We start from the raw sequence: 21,623 nt of genomic DNA, 5'->3' as shown, positions 1-21,623 counted from the left end.
TGATATTACTGCATTGTTGGAACTAGAAGCACAAGCATTTTGCTACACTCGCATGAACATCTGCTAACCATGTTTATGTGACCAATAACATTTGATTTGAGGGTGGTGTTATTTGTATTTATATAATTTTGAGATTAGTGAGTGTAGTGTTAGAAGGGTATTTATTTAGTACATTTTTATTTTTCAAGCAAAGATTAAGGGAGTTATACTGCAGCCCAGTAGGTGGTGGTAATGCAACAAATTGGATGCCAACTGCCGTTAAACCTCATAGAAGAAGAAGCTTTTGCCCTTGTCTTCGTAACTTTGAAACCGTTCTCTGAACATGCGATTTATGAAAAATTACAAAAAGTAACTTTTTCCCCCTCCCACCATTCTCCATTAGTCATTAAACGTCACATGTACCATAGTGAAAACAATTAAGCGTATTTAATGTCGTTGCTTGCCAATTGCCAAGATATTAATCAAATGATCTACTCATTCAAATCAATGTATATTTTTGGACAAATGTCTGAAATGCTGAAACGCAACGCTCATAGAGTTCATTGTGTAGAGAGGGCTGATGTCACGGTGTACTATACCAATCCCCTCATTCATTGGACCGCCATCAGCCATTCTCGTTCCAAGTGGTAACATGGCAGACGTGGATATCATCGTGAACAAGTTTGTGGCACTTTGGAGGATACCATTTGTCCGTCTTAAATTGCCGTGGATTTTCTTGGGTCTTTCAATGGTGGGATCCCTTGTCAAGTCGACACAGCTCGTCCCGGAGACATATTTTAGCAACAGCAGAAATGTTCTCAATATGTAAGTAGAGTCAGCTAACGTTACCGGTTAGCAAACTATCCACAATGACAACTTGATTTAGCTAGTAGAAAGTTCGCTAGCTAGGTAACGTTAGCTTGCGAAGTGGCAAACCCTTGCGAGCACAGCAACGACTAGGGCCAAACGTCAGTGTTATTCAGTTAAACAGGCAAGTTAGCTAGCTAACTATATCCCCAGTTCTTCTTTCGTATTTATTTAACGTTAAAATACAAGGAGGAGCAACATAGAGGTTAGCTAGCAACAACCGCTTACCAAATTCATAAACACTAACGTTAAATACTTTAGCGCCTATTGACGATAGTATCTACTGACATGGGGAATTTTGTTAATAGTCCCGATGCCTACGCTTAACAGTAACTGGCTTTTTTATTTGAAATATTATTTCTGGATTATATGAATAATAAGGGGCATATCAACACAGGTTTAGAAAGCAATGATTATTGACGTTTCTAAACGTTACAACACCACATTGGAGTTTACACGAAGCCAAATGTGGGCGAATGTAATGGCCGAAAACCCTACATACGGCTAAACACTTGTCAGCAAGCAAGTTTACCTGTGTAGTCTGATTATCAACGGTCTGTGCTGCATCTTACATGACCACTTCCTATATCTCTTTCAGGTATTTTGTCAAAGTGTCCTGGGGCTGGACTTTACTGCTGTTGACCCCATTCATCTTCCTCATACACTACAACGACAGCTTGACCTTTGCCCTCCGGCGAATGAGCTCATTGGTGGTGGCCACAGCCATTTGGTACACCTTCACCGAGACCTTCTTCTACATTGAAGATGCCACAGGTACATGCCACAGGGATCAAGTCCCTCATAAAGAATTCACCACAAAGTGGAGATGCAGGAGTGCTGGGGGTCAATGGGACGGCTATGACATCTCAGGACACTCGTTCATTCTCTCGTACTCTGCACTCATCATTGCTGAAGAAATGGCACCTATGGCTACCATGGAGAGGAATCGGAACATTGTCCTTGATCTGTTATATGTGTCCCTTAATGGAATAGTATTCATCTGGATATGGATGTTTATGTGTACCTCTGTGTATTTTCATAATTTCTGGCAGAACGGTCTCGGGACTGTTTTTGGAATTCTGGCATGGTTTGTCACATATCGGGTATGGTATCCAAAGCCCTTATCGCCTGGTCTTCCACTTAAGCCCACAAAGCAGAGTTGACTTGCTTAAAATCAGCACTACTTAGTACTAGGCTAAACATCCTACTCTCGCACTGCTGTGTGGCTCTGCAACGTTTGGCACCGTCAAAACATTACATTTAAAAACATTGACATTCTTCTGAGGGTCACTGTTGACCGTTGTTGCTATTTAAAGTTGTCTTTCCTTCAGAAAGGTCATTTTGGACAGGGGTCCGGGGTTGGTTTGCATGCAGTCCCGACTCCCTATGTGGCCGTAGGCAGCTGGTGTTCTTAAAATGACTCTGAAGTAATCCGAGATCATTGCAGTGCATGGCGTTGACGTCTAGGTCCAGGCCTAGGCTTATCAGCTAGCTAGTCTTCTCCAGGGTTGAGGTCCATACCATTACTTCCTGAATTGAATAAGGAATTCACCCAAACCTGAAAAAAATAAATAATAATAATTCACCCCACTCTGGTGGTCACGGTGTAATTTTTTGTTTTACGTTTTTGGCTTCAAATGTTTTATTTGTGTGGAAATATTTATTGTAGAGAAATGTATAAAGTAGCCTAATTAATTTGTTTATCAATGGCAAATGTAGTGTTCACTACATTTACAACGAGATACTGTAAGGCTTATCTGTAAGGTATTTTCAAGGTATTGTGGTTTGCGTACAGTTTTTATTGTAACACACAACCCTCAAATAAAAATGAGATCAGTTATGGAGCTAGTTGTACAGATTGCCAGATGTCTCAAATGTCCAGCAGCTCTCAATCAGCATTGCTTTATTCATAAGGCTGAAATAGTCAGCCAAAATTGTAGCCTAACTATTTAATTTTGTTTTACAAATCATTAAGGACAACACACAATTCTTTCCAGAACCAAAGGATTCTAATCATATCAATGCTACTACTAGCTGTAGGTGCATCTGTTTATTCTTAGCACTACCTAGGGACATGGAATATTGAGTATGATGTACAGTTATTGTGAAATTAATTGTATTTTAAGTAGATTGCATGACTGTGCACTCAAATAAACTTCTTTAACAATGAGGATATTGTCTGTTTTGTTTGTATGTGAGAAAAAAAGAGTATAAAAGAATAGAGAAAATACATTACATTCAATTATAAGTGTTGAAATAACAGTTTATATTCTCCAGTTTCTATTTTTCAATTTCATAATACATTTTTTGTTGATGGCAACTGAATAAATTAAGGCTTATGAACAAACACATTGCACTCTAAATAAATGCATGTTTATAAAAATAAGAGATACTATTGTGTAATATGCCCACAAATAATGACTAAGAGTACTCAACTTGATGAATTCATTGTCTCGAGAGTTCTGTGAGCCATATGAATTACAGACCTTATTTGCAGGGATTCATTTTTCATTTGTAAGAAGCAGATCATTATCGGTGACAATGGTGCTTGTTATAATGAAACATATGCAAGCCTTGACAATGAACGGCTGGTTATGGAAAGGTGATTTCTCAATTGGTCTCTGACATTTCACCCAGACAGTGTTACAGTTTATGTATCAGTGAAAGTCCCAGGAGGAGCCACAATAGTGCAAGAAGAAAAAACAAAATGAAGTGGATTGTAGACACTTGTGTTAAACTACCGTATGGCTAATAATGAAAGACAATGTATGTATTAGTTGAGTACTAGGCAAACTGTCAAATGTGTTACCTTGCTTACTTCCAACTTTAAAAACAGCTTCAACTTAAGATATTCAAACCTGTGCCATTTTATGTTATTGTTCTTATACAGGTGACTGCTGGAGTCAAATGTTCTTTCCATTATATAGATCTCCAAAGCTCAACATATTGTGAATCATTTTGTTTTTACAGTTCTTCTGCACCGAATATTTTTTTTTGTCACCAACAAACAAAAAAGGTGATGAACTGTAACTTCTCAACTTCCGGTTTTCAGACAAACTTGTAGGTCTGGTTTCCCAGACAAAGATTAAGCCTAAACCTAGTACTGAACTAAACAGTTATTTCAATGAAGATTCTCCATTGAGTATGCTTTTTAGTTCAGGACTAGGCTTTATCTGTGTCTAGGAAACCGGCCCCAAGTGTGTCTTGACAAGGAGAAGTAATACAAGTGAAACCATTAGGTAGGGCCGAATCCAAAAATTGCACCCTATTCCTTACCTAGTGCACTACTTTTGACCAGAGCCATATGGGCCCTTGTCAACATGAGTGCACTACATAGGGAACAGGTTGCAATTTAGGACATAGATATCCCACACAGCTGACACATTGCTAATGAAACATTGGTCATTGTCTTCGGTTCAGAATCCTCTTCCAACGCCCCATCTCAGTAGTAATCAGCCATGCAGTCTGTTAACAACCATCTGCACAGTTACTCTGTTCACTCAAAGTGAATGAATCTCACGTCTTTCCTCTTCCTCAAAACACCTTGAAAAGAAAAAGTATATTTCTCAGTTGTCTCCCATGCCTTGACAAGGAGTGGACGGATGTTTAAGCAATTGAAATAGAGCTGAAGATCCTAGATTCCTCTGCTCTTCTCGTTTAATGTTCTCCTGTCCCTCCTCGAGGGAGGGAGAGGACGTGAGGAAAGACTTGAGAAAGAGATTCTGGCTCTGTGGAAAAACAGAACTGGAGCTTCCTGTATTGCATCTTGTCCTGTTTCTTTTTTACCCAGACCTCATTTAAATATAAATAAATCATTGTAACCATACAATGCAAACCCTGCTAACGTTCCACATTCGTCTGTGTACATGCTAGCACTCCTGAATAGAGGGGAACATTGTATAGTTCAGTCAGACTCCAGAGGGATTTCTTATAAGAGGTTTAGGTTGTAGAAGTTTAGGTTAAATGCCTAGTTATACCAGTCATATAACAAAATAAACAAAAAGGTTAGTTAGCTGAACTAAAACTCCTGGAATCCAAAAAATATCAGCTATTCAGGTGAGTATTTAACTGAACGTAGAATTTCATAATCACTCTATAGGGGCACTGTTAAAGGCCACTGACTGATTCCCCGCTCAATATTGCAGAGGGCTCAATTTACCCTTTTAGTATTTCTCCATCATACCACTGACTTTCAAGGATCAGTTTATGCTCAGTTCAAAGCTGTGGTGTGAGAAATGAGAATCACCTTTTATTAATGAATGAATGGATGGAGCGCATATGTTTTCATGGTGCTCTAAAGGTAGTGTCTGTATTTGGTTGGTTCAGCCGATCCCAAATCACTCCCGAACCATTCCCTCTGGCCCAATGTTTGCATATCTGAAGGGTCTGGGTAGGTATAAGCAGTGTAGTTGTGGAGCTCACAGATCTGCAAACAAGAGTTATGGCCAAGGGATAGCGAGCTAATTGGGACCGACTGGAAGTCTTGCTATCCTAACGTCTCATCTGGCAGTTTTTGGCAGCACAGGAAGTATCAGAAGTGCAGTATCAGTGTTCATCATGTCAATTGACTGGGCTTTAATAACGGAAACCCCAGGCCAACAGAGGAGTGAAGGGCAATAGGTGAACGCCAAAACAATGATGGAAAATTGTATTAAAGGGGATATTTCTGGATGTTACCAATAAGGCCCTTTATCATCTCCCCAGAGTCAGATGAACTCGTAGATACCATTTTTATGTCGCTGCGTGCAGTTTGAATGAAGTTGCTAACTAGCGTGAGCGCAATTGCTTACTTGCGTTAGCGTAATGACTGGAAGTCTAATGGTATCTGTTAGCTCCCAGTCATTGTGCTAACGCTAGTTAGCATTGGCTCGCGAAACTACCTCAAGCTTCCTTTATACTGGACACGTTGACATAAAAATGGTATCCACAAGTTCATCTGACTCTTGGGAAGTAGATAAAGGACCACATTGTCAAAATCCAGAAATATCCCTTTAATAAAACTCTAGTACATGCAGGGTGTGGATGAGCCCCACTTTGGGTATGGTGATGCAATGTCAAAACATTCTGTCTGGCTCTCTCATGTGTAGGGAATATGACCATAATGATAATTCAATATAACTGAACCTAAAGCATGTCTCCAAAATGAGCTAATGAGAAAGTAACATGTTGATCGATAGACCAGAAATTAAATAGATGAAGGCATTGAATACCAGAAAAATTTGCTGTTAAGAATTCCTTTGTGTATGGAATGTTTGTATATTCTTTGTTCACCCAGGTAAGTAATAGTGTTCTCTATATAGATTCATATTTTCCTGCTGTCGTAAAACATTACAGAAAAGTTTAAACATCACACAAATACACAGACATTTAACACAAGGAGGTGGGGGCGTTCACTACACATATTTCTTTTTTAAAAACCAATAGGCAAAGTATCCCATCCCTCCCAGAGAACCCATGAGGAAAGAGGCCCCGAAAAAAGATGGTGGCTTCTTTTTTACCATTCGGAATGCGTTAGGTAGAACTGCTGACAGGAGGGTTGTGTGGATGTCGCCCAAAACCTTGCGGAAAGCGTAGCGTTTTTGCACCCGCTCGAAAAAGGACTGGAGGTTGGGTCGGCTGCCGTCCTCCCAGTATTTCTTTGAGAGTCCCAAGAACTTAAGCCTGTGCAACAAGGCTCCCAGGCAGACATCAGCTAGTGTAAATTCAGGTCCACATAGCCACAACTCACACTTTTGACCTGCCAAAGGGAAAAGAAAACATGATACTGTAGCAGAGTGGTATGAAGTAGCCTTGTCCCAGATATGTGTGCTGTCTTGTCAACTCTTATATGACCATAGTACAGTGGCAAGAAAAAGTATGTGGATTTCTGCATGAATTGGTCTTCAAATTTGATCTGATCCTCATCTAAGTCACAACAATAGACAAACATAGTGTGAGGTTATGCCAGCTAAAGACTTAAAGAAATCTCTGGAACATGCTAACATCTCTGTTGACGAGACTACGATACGTAAAACACTCAGAAGAAAATACACCTTCTGGAGTGGCCCAGTCAGAGTCCTGACCTCAACCTGATTGAGATGCTGTGGCATGACCTCAAGAGACCAGTTCACACCCGACATTCAAAGAATATTGCTGAAATGAAATTGTTTTGTAAAGAGGAATGGTCCAAAATTCCTCCTGACCGTTGTGCAGGTCTGATCCGCAACTACAGAAAACGTTTGGTTGAGGTTATTGCTGCCAAAGGAGGGTCAACCAGTTATTAAATCCAAGGGTTCACATACTTTTCCCACCCTGCACTGTGAATGTTTACACGGTGTGTTCAATAAAGACATGAAAATGTATAATTGTTTGTGTGTTATTAGTTTAAGCAGACTGTGTTTGTCTATTGTTGTGACCTAGGTGAAGATCAGATCAAATGTTATGACCAATTTATGCAGAAATCCAGGTATTTTCAAAGAGTTCACATACTTTTTCTTGCCACTGTATTTGCAGTTGGCAAGATAGAACAAATCTGGGACCAGGCTAGGAAGATAAAATAGAATATATTTGGTAATGTCTGAACTGAAGGGCATAAACATAAATAACATGGCAACAGTAAACATGTTGTCCCCCACAAATGGGCCCCACCCCGTGTGACTAACAAATTTCAGTTAATTACTATATCTTCCGCCTTGGGCCAATCAGTGTAATTTTGTAAATACCGGATCTCTATGACAAGACACATCATTCACCCAAGTTTTGTCAAAATCAGGCCAGTGCTGTCTGAGATATTGCGTCTGACAATCATATGGACAGAGGCAGGTCCACAGTCCCCTCCCCGATTTCATTGAGAGGGACAATAATCTCCCCTTACCTTTATACTCGATTTTCCTCTTTTCTAGCTCGGCCTCCACCTGATCTAGTACCATCGCCAACTCGCCAAGGATCTTCTTCAGGTAGCTGACATTGTCGTGGTCCAATATTTTTGCCTGTGAGCACAAGAGTAATCCCATATCACATACAGTATATGCGCTTCAGCTCTCGGCGGTTCCATTCTGTGAGCTTGTGTGGCCTACTACTTTGCGGCTGAGCTGTTGTTGTTCCTAGACGTTTCCACTTCACAATAACAGCACTTACCGTTGACCAGGGCAGTTCTAGCAGGGCCAAAATTTGCTCCATTTTATACACCTGTCAGCAACGGGTGTGGCATAAATAGCCAAATCCACTCTTTTGAAAGGGTGTCCACATACTTTTGTATATATAGTGTAGTGTATGTGAAACCCATCTCCATCTCTATGCCTATATTCAGTCTCACACCATGGATAGCCTCTCACGGGCCAATACCTCTTGGAAGATCACATGAAACATACATGGGCAACATCTGCCGAGACACTGGTCTCAACAGAAGACCTACCAGTTATCATGTGCTATGTCATTGTCTGGCACAAGCAAGTAACTAATCATATCTGTGTCCCCTTGGAATACAATAACAGAGGAAAATAAACCTATTTGTAACAGTGTAACTAACAGTGGTAAATGAACATATTTTCATATAGGTACTGACTAAAGATAGGCAGAGCCAAGCCGTTAAAGGGAAACCATTTGCTTTAGCCAGCAGGTTGGCCCTGGCAGTAGCAGCTATTCATGTTGATATATTATGGGTCAACAAAGAACTAACACAGAACCTGGCACAATCACTTGGGGTAATTGCACAATATCTATCCTACATCACACTGAAACATTGTCAAAAACAACCACGTTGGAGATGCTCTGTGTAGTAAAAATGTACCCAACAGCTCATATTGCTTACAGTTGTCAATGTGACCAGTTCATTTGAGTAAGAACAGCATCACCTCATCTTAACAATCTTGTAAGGCCATGCTCATTTAAAGAAATTGTTATATGCCTCTTAAACACAGATACACACACACACACGGTATTTAGAGCGAACGGAAAGGTCAATTGTTTGTACTGTGACAATCATCTGTAATGTTTCTCTCTTTTAAGGCTTCTCCTGTGGTCTGGTGGTACCATGCTGCCAGTCTTACCATGAGTTTTTTCTGCTTGGAGAGGTATGGCTCTGTCAGAGTGGGCTCCTCATGGTCCAGCTTCATCAGCTCAGACGCAGCGTTGGTCAAGTGTCCTAAGGACAGAGAGACAGAGACATCACTGACTCCTGGATGAAATAGTGAGATAAGAGACAATAGTCGGTGACTATTGGAGTAAATACCTCTGATAAACCCTTCTGTCACCACAACTGGCGGTCTAAAACAGTACCAAAGGCAGAGAGTTGATGTTCAATAACAGCAAATGATCAAGTGTATACGTTCCTAGTTGACAAGAGTATAATTCGTTAGAAATACACAACTTACAAATACGCAGAGATCCCATTAAATCTGCATTTCCCAAGGACAACCCATTTCAGTTATAAAGTGTGAGATATAAATCAATAACATGTTGTTCATAAAACACATGAATGACTCTGATTAAATATAAACATTGGTGTACCGCCTTAAACAACAAATAAAGCATCAAGTTTATTTAACAGACATCAACACAGGGCATGGGGTTTCCTCGTTAATTTATTCCACTGCAGGCTTTTGGCTGGACTAGCCTTTTTCTTGATTTACACAACACGTCCATGAAGTAAGGGTTAATGTACTGAGTGCAGACTCAATTACCTAATATCGCATACAGAGAATGAATGACATTGCTTCAATTCAATTTGATGGATTTTAACTATAAACAAGGTGAAATTGGACAGCGTACTTTGGTTGATGACAACCTGTTAACATAAAAATGTTGTGAGAACGCTGAATGGTAATGGATTATTATATCAGTTTTCATTTTGTTTTGGGATATTGCGGATCACGAACTCTGTTTATATTCAATATGATATTATTACAATGTGCACGTGACTTACATGTATGCATTTTTTATGTCTACTAATAAACATCTCAAAATAATTTAGTTCATACTACAGTTGAAGTCGGACGTTTACATACACTTCGGTTGGAGTCATTAAAACTCATTTTTTCAACCACTCCACACATTTCTTGTTAACAAACTATAGTTTTGGCAAGTCGGTTAGGACATCTACTTTGTGCATGACACATGTCATTTTTCCAACAATTGTTAACAGACAGATTATTACATTTATAATTCACTGTATCACAATTCCAGTGGGTCAGAAGTTTACATACACTAAGTTGACTGTGCCTTTAAACAGCTTGGGAAATTCCAGAAAATGATGTCATGGCTTTAGAAGCTTCTGATAGGCTAATTGACATAATTTGAGTCAATTGGAGGTGTACCTGTGGATGTATTTCAAGGCCTACCTTCAAACGCAGTGCCTCTTTGCTTGACATCATGAGAAAATCAAAAGAAATCAGCCATGATCTCTGAATTTTTTTGTCTGGTTCATCCTTGGGAGCAATTTCCAAATGCCTGAAGGTACCACGCTCATCTGTACAAACAATAGTACGCAAGTATAAACACCATTGGACCACGCAGCCGTCATACCGCTCAGGAAGGAGACGCGTTCTGTCTCCTAGAGATGAACGTACTTTGGTGCGAAAAGTGCAAATCAATACCAGAACAACAGTACAAGGACCTTGTGAAGATGCTGGAGGAAACACGTACAAAAGTATCTATATCCACAGTAAAACGAGTCCTATATCGACATAACCTGAAAAGCCACTCAGCAAGGAAGAAGCCACTGCTCCAAAACAGCCATAAAAAAGCCAGACTACGGTTTGCAACTGCACATGGGGACAAAGATCGTACTTTTTGGAGAAATGTCTTCTGGTCTGATGAAACAAAAATAGAGCTGTTTGGCCATTGTTATGTTTGGAGGAAAAAGGGGGAGGCTTGCAAGCTGAAGAACACCATCCCAATCGTGAAGCACGGGGGTGGCAGCATCATGTTGTGGGGGTGCTTTGCTACAGGAGGGACTGGTGCACTTCACAAAATAGATGGCATCATGAGGATGGAAAATTATGTGGATATATTGAAGCAACATCTCAAGACATCAGTCAGGAGTTAAAGCTTGGTCGCAAATGGGTCTTCCAAATGGACAATGACCCCAAGCATACTTCCAAAGTTGTGGCAAAATGGCTTAAGGACAACAAAGTCAAGGTATTGGAGTGGCCATCACAAAGCCCTGACCTCAATCCTATTGAAAATGTGTGGGCAGACTTGAAAAAGTGTGTGCCAGCAAGGAGGCCTACAAACCTGACTCAGTTACAACAGCTCTTGTCAGGAGGAATGGGACAAAATTCACCCAACTTATTTTTGGAAGCTTGTGGAAGGCTACCCGAAATGTTTGACCCAAGTTAAACAATTTAAAGGCAATGCTACCAAATACTAATTGAGTTAATGTAAACTTCTGACCCACTGGGAATGTGATGAAAGAAATAAAAGCTCAAATAAATCATTCTCTCTATTATTATTCTGACATTTCACATTCTTAAAATAAAGTGGTGATCCTAACTGACCTAAGACAGGGAATTATTCCAGGATTAAATGTCAGGATTTGTGAAAAACAGAGTTCAAATGTATTTGGCTAGGGTGTATGTAAACTTCCGACTTCAACTGTATGTGAATATTTTACAATTAATTGTAAATGGTTACACTGAACTTGACTTGACTTACTACGTATTTCAGCTGTGGCATACTTTGGGATCATGGAGTCGGTGGTGAGCTCTGGGTGCAGGATACAGCCGTGTGTGTAAGCATCCATGGGCAGGCCGTCCAGCAGCTCACGGTACTGCTGCACACGCTCGTGGAGTGGAGAGCCAGCATCGGGAATTAGCTGGGCCACCGTTTCTAAAAAGAAACCAGGTACACACAGACAGAGGTATTTACAGCCAAACATACAGTGCATTCGGAAAGTATTGAGACCCCTTAACTTTTTCCACATTTTGTTACATTACAACCTTATTCTAAAATTGATTAAAATATATTTTCCCCTCATCAATCTACACACAATACCCCATAATGACATTTTTGCAAATGTACTTTTTTTACACAAGTATTCAGACCCCTTGCTATGAGACTTGAAATTGAGCTCAAGTACATCCTGTTTCCATTGATCATCCTTGAGATGTTTCTACAACTTGATTGGAGTCCACCTGTGGTAAATTCAATTGATTGGACATGATTTGGAAAGGGACACACCTGTCTATATAAGGTCCCACAGTTGACAGTGCGTGTCAGAGCAGCAAAACCCAAGCCATGAGGTCAAAGGAATTGTCCGTAGAGCTCTGATACAGGATTGTGTCAATGCACGTGTCAATGCACAGATCTGGGGAAGGGTACCAAAACATTTCTGCAGCATTGAAGGTCCCCAAGAACACAGTGGCCTCCATCATTCTTAAATTAAGAAGTTTGGAACCACCAAGACTCTTCCTAGAGCTGGCCTCCCTGCCAAACTGAGCAATTGGGGGAGAAGGTTCTTGGTCAGGGAGGTGACCAAGAATCCGATGCTCACTCTGACAGAGCTCCAGAGTTCCTCTGTGGAGACGGGAGAATCTTCCAGAAGGACAACCATCTCTGCAGTACTCCACCAATCAGGCCTTTATGGTAGAGTTGCCAGACGGAAGCCACTCCTCAGTAAAAGGCACATGACAGCCCGCTTGGAGTCTCAGACCATGAGAAACAAGATTCTCTGGTCTGATGAAACCAAGATGGAGGAAACCTGGCACCATCCCTACGGTGAAGCATGGTGGTTGCAGCATTATGCTGTTTCGGATGTTTTTCAGTGGCAGGGACCGAGAGACTAGTCAGGATCGAGGGAAAGATGAACGGAGCAAAGTACAGAGAGATCCTTGATTAAAACCTGCTCCAGAGCGCTCAGGACCTCAGACTGGTGTGAAGGTTCACCTTCCAACAGGACAACGACTCTAAGCACACAGCCAAGACAACGCAGGTGTGGCTTTCGGGACAAGTCTCTGAATGTCCTTGAGTGGCCCAGCCAGGGCCAGAACCATATCGATCATCTCTGGAGAGACCTGAAAATAGCTGTGCAGTGACGCTCCCCATCCAACCTGACAGAGCTTGAGAAGAGCTGAGGAGAAAAATGGGAGAAACTCCCCAAATACAGGTGTGCCAAGCTTGTAGCATCATACCCAAGAAGACTCTATTTTAATAAAATAAGGCTGTAACCTAACAAAATGTGGGAAAAGTCAAGGGGTCTGAATACTCTCCGAATGCATTGTAACACATAGGACCATATAGCATTCTAACATATAGGCCTGTAACTTAAATAGATAACACTGTATACCAACTTCAGCCTTTACTTTATGTGCAATAGTCCACTTACAAAGCCTAACAATGGTGTGTAAGGGGGATTTTACAGTGAATGGAGTAAGCTCAACTACAACCCTGTTTCTGACAATGGGAAACATAGGCCAATATGCAGAACCAGAAGAAAACGTTCCGCAAGATCAACAAATAGCTATGTGTTTTTACTTTAGATTAAGATACTAGCTAGTTTAGGTAGGCTATGAGCTGCTTAGGGCTGGCCAGAAAGCTGTGACTGATGACGGGGAGTGGGGACGTGCCCGGGGATATTCCAGTTTGTGCTGTTAATCTGGTCGTGTGTCTTTAAGGTGGAGCCGGAGGCCTGGAGCTGCACCCGGCAGACTGCTGACTAATCAGTCCAGGCCCAACAGGTCGACTTGGGCATGGCTGTGGCCGTACGTGGCTTGGCTCTGGAGGTCTGCTGCTGGTGCGCTCTGCTGCAGCACTAAGCAGTAAAGGGTTGTGAATATCAGAGCAGGCTCCTTGTTAAAACAACCCCCACCCATCCTCAGACAGAACACAAACAGGGGCATGGCCTTGGCTTGGACACAGCCACAGCACTGCTGCACCTCGTGCCAACATGATGATGGTGCACAATAAAATGTCGCACTGGAGAGAACCCACTGAACTCACTATGTTTTACTGCCCAGTCACATCTCACTCTGATACATGGCAAGCAAATGGGATACTGCTGACAAAATACCAAAACAAGATCCTCCCAGAGAAAGCATAAGGAGAGCATAAAGAGAGATTAAGGTTCAGTTTGCCTGGCTACCCAGACACCTTGCTCTAGTAAAATGCTACGCCCACAAACCTTTTTTTTTCTCTCCGCAAGGAGTCTGGATATGACCATATGGTGCTTTCAAGACAATTGGGAACTCTGAAAAAAAGGTCAAATCATGACATCAGTTATCTTCAAGTCGGAAAGTCGGAGCTATAGAAAGATTCCAGAGTTTCCAACTTGGAATTCTGAGTTGGATGACTGTTCAAAAAAATAAATCCCGGTCTGAGCTAGTTTTTTTCAGAGTTGGCAGTTGTCTTGAACGCAGTGAAGTTGGAAGTTGGAGAGTTCCCAGTTGTTTTGAATGCGGCATTTCTCCCCAACCCTTCACCGAATGCGAACACATTCATGGCGTCTGATTGGTCCCAGAAAACGAATGGGTTGGGTCAGAGCCAGAACACGTGGTTGAAGCTGTGTTTTCGAAGTACATAATTGGCTTTAATACTGTGATTGGTTAGAGGCGATCCAATTGCTGATGACTTTGTTTTCACCATAAACGACGTCACTCAAACGACTTTCAATGATGGCAGATTCACACTAAAGTCTGTAGTGAATGACAGAACAGCGTAAGAACGCAGTGTGAGGCGTCAAGCTAGTGCTTAGCTACCATAAAATAGTAAGTGATATGGCAGTGGATTTCACCTTGCTAGAGGTAGGATTTCACCTATAGGCTAACTTGAGTTGACTTGGCACTAGATTTCCTGTCCTTTACTATGACAGGATTTTCTCTGCTGCTTCATCTACACTTCCTAGGCCAACTCCAGTCCCCTTTGGCCGGGTGCATTAGAAAGTACACAGAATTGGAGACAATATCTGTAAATCAAGCAGCTGAATGACACATCCTCTTTAAAATAAGCATGAGGTCTGGGTCGTGTTCAGTAGGGCTAAAAAGTTTTCCAACAAAGTGAAGCAGGCAGATAAACTACTCTGACATATACTATGCTAAATGCTTTGCTACACTGGTCCCTGCTGAACACAAATCTGCTACTCAACAGCCATATTGAACATTAATATAAACTGAAAATAATCAAAATGTCATTAAAAAAATAGCTACATCTGTTTAAAATAAAATAAGAGCTTGAAAGTAACAAATGGACGTTAATGACATGAGAGAAATCATTGGAGCACATCTGTTGCAACTGAAATCTGAAATCAGTATAGTTGGCTTCTATAGCATCAAGCCTCTCTGTCATGGATGGGTGAGTATGAAGTATCTCGATCTGAAGTAAGAGGAAGTCCTTCATCCATTGGCCATGGTAAATTCTGTATCCCTGCAGGCCTTACTGGAGCCATTCTCTCGGGACATTACATAACGACCCACAACCACCACCGCAAATGACCCATAGGACCATGATAGGACACGCGATATATTGAGAAAAACATGGTGCACAGAATACAGTTAGTATCTGGGTTGAATTACACTTCCCTGATGAAAAATAGCTTAACACGGTTTACAAACATTAAAATAGCAACCTTAAGCCTTAATAGAAACCTCAAAACGTCTATACTATTTGCTATGCAGCCGCCAGCCAGTCACTAACTTCATGTCATGGACGATCATTGATCCTTGAGCTGCAGTGAACCATAAGATTGGCCAATTAGATGTATCTCTGTTCACAACTGTTCACAATTCAGTCTGTAAGTATTCAATAACCTGGTAAATACTGTTTATAGTCACTAATAAAGACATGAGTAGCCCTGAAAAGCAGTACATCCCCAAGTTAGTCTCTAGGTAGGCCATCGCTATGACCTGGTTGTATACTGTTTGCTATGCAGTCACTACTGTAACATCATGGATGAAAAGAGACCCTAAAGTAACCTTACAGAGAGCATTTGCAGTCACTCACATCCCACTGCATTCACTAACATAATGGAAAAATATCAAGTAGTCTGAAAGGCAATACCTCCCCCAAAATGAGCCTCTAGGTACTCTATAATCTGGTTGTAGTCTGAGACGATGGTGTCTCCATGGATGAAGACGGCCACCTCCTCCCCCAGGTTGAGCCTCATGAACCAGGGCTCCTTGTGCTCGGCTATAGGGAGACTTACGTCCCTCTCTTCACACAGCAGACCCTTCTCATTGATCACCAGACGCACCTGGAGGAAACACAGAGAAACACTCAAGTTACATCTTCGTCTCATAGCAAAAGGCACAAGTTACATCTGCATTTCATCTTCCTGAAACACAAGTTACATCTTTGTATCATAGCAAAAGGCACACGTTACATCTACATTTCATCTTCAGAGACACAAGTTACATCTTCATCTCTTAGCTCAATTCTGTTTTTTTGTGGCTTTGTACAATCAGTACTCTTGATGGTCCTTGTTATTACAATCTTATTACAAATATGTGCTAGTGAAGTGAATCCAAGAGGGAAATCCCTTCAGGTCTACAAGGGTTAACATTAAAAATAGAAATTGTAAGTTGCATTCGCAATTCAGCTTATTGTTGCTACTTGTACAATGTTTTGTTGAAGAACAATTTTAAAAGAAAACAATTATCTGTTTCTTTCTAACCAACTGCACGCCCCAGAGCAGAGAAGCCTGCTCTACACAAGTACAGACAGGCATGAAACAGGATGTTAGAAGTCCTTAGGAAAAAGTACCGTTCATGCATCACTGCCAGATGTAGGCCCCTTTATCTTTTGGGTTCATAATCCCAAGCAAAATAATGATGTTTTGTTGTGCTCAATACGAACTAAAAGGGCTTCTGTGAGGCAGACAGTATCCATTTACAGTGTCTATTAAAAGCCATGCCAAGCTCCGTAGACGGATATTGTAGAAAGAATATGAATTACACTGTGGAGGTTGAGGGGGCCATGGATTGACAAATTATAACAAAACATCACAAAGTGTGAGTGCATCAAATTATTAAAAAGTTCAAGCCTAGGAATTATTACAACCCCTGTCTAGTACAGGATAACCTTGTCCCAAGGCTATTGTGCACAGAGGGAGGAAGTCTAGTGCGTGAGACAGAACAGGAAGACCTTGTAGCTTGCTCAACTTACTGCAACAATTCCCATCACTGATTACCTATGTAACAGCATGAAACTTAAACAGTAGCTGAAGTAGATGACTGTAGAGAATTATTAGGGTATATACTCAACCAGAACAACGATTCAAATATGACAAATATTCCTCAATCATTTGGGTGCAGCAAATGTACCAATCTAACTCTTCTAACCAGATTATTAATTGCACCTTAACATTAACTCCTCATCATAAACTCACTGACCAGGGCCATACTAGCACAGCTAACTTCCTGCAATTCTACACACTTGCCATGAGGCTGAGAGAAAAATGTGCTCATTTAAAGCTAATTTCCTGCAATTCTACACATTTTGACATGGGGCATAAAAGTTTTTTTTGCAGTTTTAAAGCTAAATTCCTAAATTCCCCAACCTCCAGATGGCCCCTCAACTCATGTGCTCAAATCACATTTTATTTGTCACATGCTTCGTAATCAACAGGTGTAAACTAACAGTCAAATGCTCACTTTCGGGCCCTTACCAACAATGCAGAGAGAGAAAACATTGAAATCATAGAAAAATAATAACACAAGGAATAAATACACAATGAGTAACAATAACTTGGCTATATACACAGAGTACCAGTACCGAGTTGATGAGGTAATTGAGGTAGATATGTGTATATATATACAGTGCATCGGAAAGTATTCAGACCCCTTGACTTTTTCCACATTTGGTTACGTTACAGCCTTATTCTAAAATGCATTTTAAAAAATCTACACACAATACCCCATAATGACCAAGCAAAACAGGTTTTTAGACATTTTTGCAAATGTATTGAAAATAAAAAACTTAAATATCACATTTACATACAGTAAGTATTCAGACCCTTTACTCAGTACTCTGAGGGGCGGCAGGTAGCCTAGTAGTTAGAGCATTGGACTTGTAACCAAAAGGTTGCAAGATCAAATCCCCAAGCTGATAAGGTACAAATCTGTCGTTCTGCCCCTGAACAAGGCAGTTCAGTTATTTTTTAAATAAAATAGAAACTCTGTTGAAGCACCTTTGGCAGTGATTACAGCCTTGAGTCACTTGGGTATGATGCTACAAGCTGTATTTGGGGAGTTTCTCCCATTCTTCTCTGCAGCTCTGTCAGGTTGGATGGGGAGCGTCACTGTACAGCTATTTTCAAGTCTCTCCAGAGATGTTCGATCAGGTTCAATTCCGGGCTCTTGCTGGGCCACTTCTGCACTGTCTTGGCTGTGTGCTTAGGGTCGTTGTCCTGTTGGAAGGTGAACCTTCGCCCCAGTCTGAGGTCCTGAGCGCTCTAGAGACGGTTTTCATCAAGGATCTCTCTGTACTTTGCTCTATTAATCTTTCCCTTTATCCTGACTAGTCTCCCAGTCCCTGACACAGTCCCTGCCACCACCATGCTTCACCTTAGGGATGGTGCCAGGTTTCCTCCAGACGTGACGCTTGGCATTCAGGCCAAAGCGTTCAATCTTGTTTTCATCAGACCAGAGAATCTTGTTTCTCATGATCTGAGAGTCCTTCGGGTGCCTTTTGGCAAACTCCAAGCGGGCTGTCTTGTGCCTTTTACTGACGAGTGGCATCCGTCTAGGACTGAATAGTGGAGTGCTGCAGAGTCATGGGGTCTGAATACTTTCCAAATGCACTGTAGGTAGGGCAACAGGATAGATAATAATCAGCAGCGCCATATGCAGGGGGTCCCCAACCAACGTGCTCATAATATGCTACATGTCGGTGCCCCGACCTCCAGGGGGCCCTCAACTGATGTGTTCATATGCTATGCAATCGGCCCTATCACTGACATGGATCCACTGATAACCACTGACATCTGAGTTGGAACCACCAGAACCATAGATAGCGATAAAGATCTCTATATCTGACCCAGGGAACCACTGACACCTGAGTTGGACTCACTGACATCTGAGTGTTGACTACTGTATAAGATCTAGCAGTAGAGACTTACAGGCTCTGGGGTATACTGTAGTGACAAAGGTGTAAATCTCCAACCTTCTGCAGCAGTTAAGACTGACAGACAGTGAAGTATTTCTCTTCAACTGCTTCAAATGATGCTGTAACCTTAAGGTATCAAACTCATGCTATAGCATTCCTCTTGTGCACAATCCATCATTTACTGTATGTCAGGTGGATCAATGATTAAATGAACTACATTATGAGATATAGTTTACATACATTGATGATTTTCTAAAGATATCAAGAAAGACAGGTTTGTACAGGTTAATGCAATGACAGAGCAGTTTTTTGTCTGTCTCAGCTATATTTGCAGTCTTGGACATCTGTCTTAGTCCTCCTTAGTTTGCTCAAAATCCCTATATGGATCATGTGAATTGTGCAAGGACATAAATGGATGTACTTTTTATGGCATACTCAAATATAAAACACATTTGCCTGTTTGTTGGCCACATACTGTATATTGGTGCTGAGAGGACAGAGGAAGCAGGGTATCCTAACATTCCCTGTTCATTATCTCAAGTCCAATGCCGCCTAACCATCATTGACAGCAACCTCAAGTTGTACAAAGTACACTTTGCTTAATGACAGTTTTAGGCTACTGTATTAAGATGTAGCACTGTCTAACGTAAAGGAATGCAACCTCTCTAAGTGGAACCCTCGACAATGACGTTTACATTATGTTTACTGTTACTGTTGAGTGACAACAGGAACAGATCAGCAGTAGCTCCCAGGGTGGTTTGGAGCCAATAGCCTAATGGTTTGGAGTGGAGCAAAGCTAGCTGAGCACAATACAAACAGATGTGTAGAGCGGATGTCTAACCAGGTGCATAGCAACACTGGCCCACATGTTGTCTTCATTGCATGATGTTTCTATATGTCATATTGATGTTAAATGTTGATCCTACCTTCACTATATGTGCATTTGGGAAAATCTAAATAATTATGTCTCTATATTCAAAATGCGTAATATACACAGAGTTTGTAAAACACTAAGAACTCTTTCCATGACATAGACAGACCAGGTGAATCCAGATGAAAGCTATGATCCCTTATTGATGTCACTTGTTAAATCCACTTCAATCAGTGTAGATGAAGGGGAGAAAACAGGTTAAAGAAGTATTTTTAACCATTGAGACAATTGAGACATGGATTGTGTATGTGTGCCATTCAGAGAGTGAATGGGCAAGACAAAATATTTATGTGCCTTTGAACGCGGTATGGTAGTAGTTGCCAGGTGCACTGGTTTGAGTCAAGAATTGCAACGCTGCTGGGTTTTCACGCTCAACAGTTTCCTGTGTGTATCAAGAATGGTCCACCACCCAAAAGACATCCAGCTAACTTGACACAACTGTGGGAAGCATTGGAATCAACATGGGCCAGCATCCCTGTGGAACGCTTTCAATACCTTGTAGAGTCCATGCCAGATAAATTAGGTGTTCCTACTCTACACTCAGTGTATATAAAAAGTTATATCAAGAATATTTAGGCTAGTTAGCTGGCTAACTCTTGATCCTGTAGTATACCCCTCAGTAGAGAAAGGTATCTGTATCAAAAAGGCTCGCGATGGGCCCTATATACTATTGGAATAAAAATGGCCAAGCCTAGGAATAGATTTTTGAACAACATATGCACTACATTGAGAGAAAGGCACAGGGAAGGTTGCCTTTTGTTTGTTTTTCACAGAGATACCTCACTTTCAATCAATTATTTAGATTGTATATGTCGGACCACAGGAGGTGTAGCCTGATTTCTCATGAATGAAGCGAAGATTGTCCAACATAGCATATGCCTTGTTAGAATTAGACACCGTCTTCTAATCACCGAATCCATTGGAATATAACAGATATTGATCACCAATACAGTTATAGCCTATCCATCTCGTATAAACCAATGTCGAGGAAAATGTCCACACCTGATGATGCAGAGGTTTCATAACGTCTCGTATGAGAAATATTGCCCAAATTAAATAATTTTGAACACAAGCGTGTAGGCCTACAACATTATATATATAAAACATCTAATATATTGAATTAAAAATATAGAGCTATAGCAGATATGATATGTAAGAGACAGAGCGGGAACACCTCCATTTCATTTTCATGCTGTCGGTGTGTTACCTTTTGAGAGGTGAAAGACTGCGTCCAGTGATACAAAACAAGCTTGTCTTTAGAGAAATTAGGTTTCGACTCTATAGCTGTCTCTTCGCTTTTCTCCATATCTGTTATTTCACCGTCTTCATCCATGGCTGAGATGGGCCACCAGCTACAGTTGGTGGGGGTAACATTGTTGGAAGACGCCATGACAGAGGGTTTTGTGAATGTGAGAGAGGACCAAGGGAGGGAGAGAGGAGAGATGGAAGGAGGGAGGGACAGAGAGAAAAGGAGAGAGAACAAGAGCGCAAAGGATTTCAGCACCACGAACAGAGCATCATAGATTCGACGCGACGCGGCAGCATAAATTTTGGACAGCGCCCGGTACTGAATTCTAGATATCTTTCTAGAACGCTTGCGTTGGCAAAAATGGTATAGCGTAATCCACACAACGTTAACCATTTACTCGAGCATGGGAATACGTTTACAATTCTATCATTGTGTAAACTATTACATCACACGCGCACAAACATGCGCCAGTGAAGAGAGGGTGCATTTTACGAGAAGGTCAAAGTGCTCTCTATGAGGAAGTAGTGTAGGAGAGCTGTTATTGCTAGGTCTTTGTTTTAAAAAGGATGGTGGCCAATATTGGTA

At 41.2% G+C, this 21,623-nt stretch overlaps 2 protein-coding genes across 2 annotated transcripts; one reads left to right on the top strand and one right to left on the bottom strand.

Annotated features, from left to right (window-relative positions):
• The first annotated feature begins 327 nt into the window (after positions 1–327).
• On the top strand, positions 328–3,016 carry LOC139542294 (acyl-coenzyme A diphosphatase FITM2-like). Its single transcript, XM_071347539.1, has 2 exons — positions 328–804; positions 1,445–3,016. The coding sequence occupies exons 1-2, from the start codon at positions 560–562 to the stop codon at positions 2,007–2,009; spliced, it is 810 nt and encodes a 269-aa protein (XP_071203640.1). The 5' UTR covers positions 328–559; the 3' UTR covers positions 2,010–3,016.
• Positions 2,882–21,535, bottom strand: LOC139542293 (ganglioside-induced differentiation-associated protein 1-like 1). Its single transcript, XM_071347538.1, has 6 exons — positions 20,997–21,535; positions 15,814–16,006; positions 11,479–11,652; positions 8,874–8,968; positions 7,700–7,814; positions 2,882–6,583 (listed from the first exon to the last, which is right to left on the bottom strand). Exons 1-6 carry the CDS (start codon positions 21,429–21,431, stop codon positions 6,240–6,242), a joined length of 1,356 nt encoding a protein of 451 aa, XP_071203639.1. The 5' UTR covers positions 21,432–21,535; the 3' UTR covers positions 2,882–6,239.
• Positions 21,536–21,623: the final 88 nt, after the last annotated feature.

This window comes from Salvelinus alpinus, chromosome 17 (assembly GCF_045679555.1).
Source record: "Salvelinus alpinus chromosome 17, SLU_Salpinus.1, whole genome shotgun sequence".
NCBI classification, from domain to species: Eukaryota; Metazoa; Chordata; class Actinopteri; order Salmoniformes; family Salmonidae; genus Salvelinus; species Salvelinus alpinus.
The sequence above is the reverse complement of the archived record's forward strand: the minus strand, read 5'-3'. Positions and strand labels throughout refer to the sequence as shown.

Excerpts from the sequence above, each read along its gene's own strand:
- LOC139542294 (XM_071347539.1), top strand. The coding sequence starts at position 560 with ATGTCACGGTGTACTATACCAATCCCCTCATTCATTGGACCGCCATCA. Across the intron at positions 805-1,444 it reads AGCAGAAATGTTCTCAATAT|GTATTTTGTCAAAGTGTCCT; the intron begins GTAAGTAGAGTC and ends TATCTCTTTCAG.
- LOC139542293 (XM_071347538.1), bottom strand. The coding sequence starts at position 21,431 with ATGGTTAACGTTGTGTGGATTACGCTATACCATTTTTGCCAACGCAAG. Across the intron at positions 8,969-11,478 it reads TGCCACAGCTGAAATACGTA|GACACTTGACCAACGCTGCG; the intron begins GTAAGTCAAGTC and ends CTCTGTCCTTAG. Across the intron at positions 7,815-8,873 it reads CCAAGCAGAAAAAACTCATG|GCAAAAATATTGGACCACGA; the intron begins GTAAGACTGGCA and ends TTGTGCTCACAG.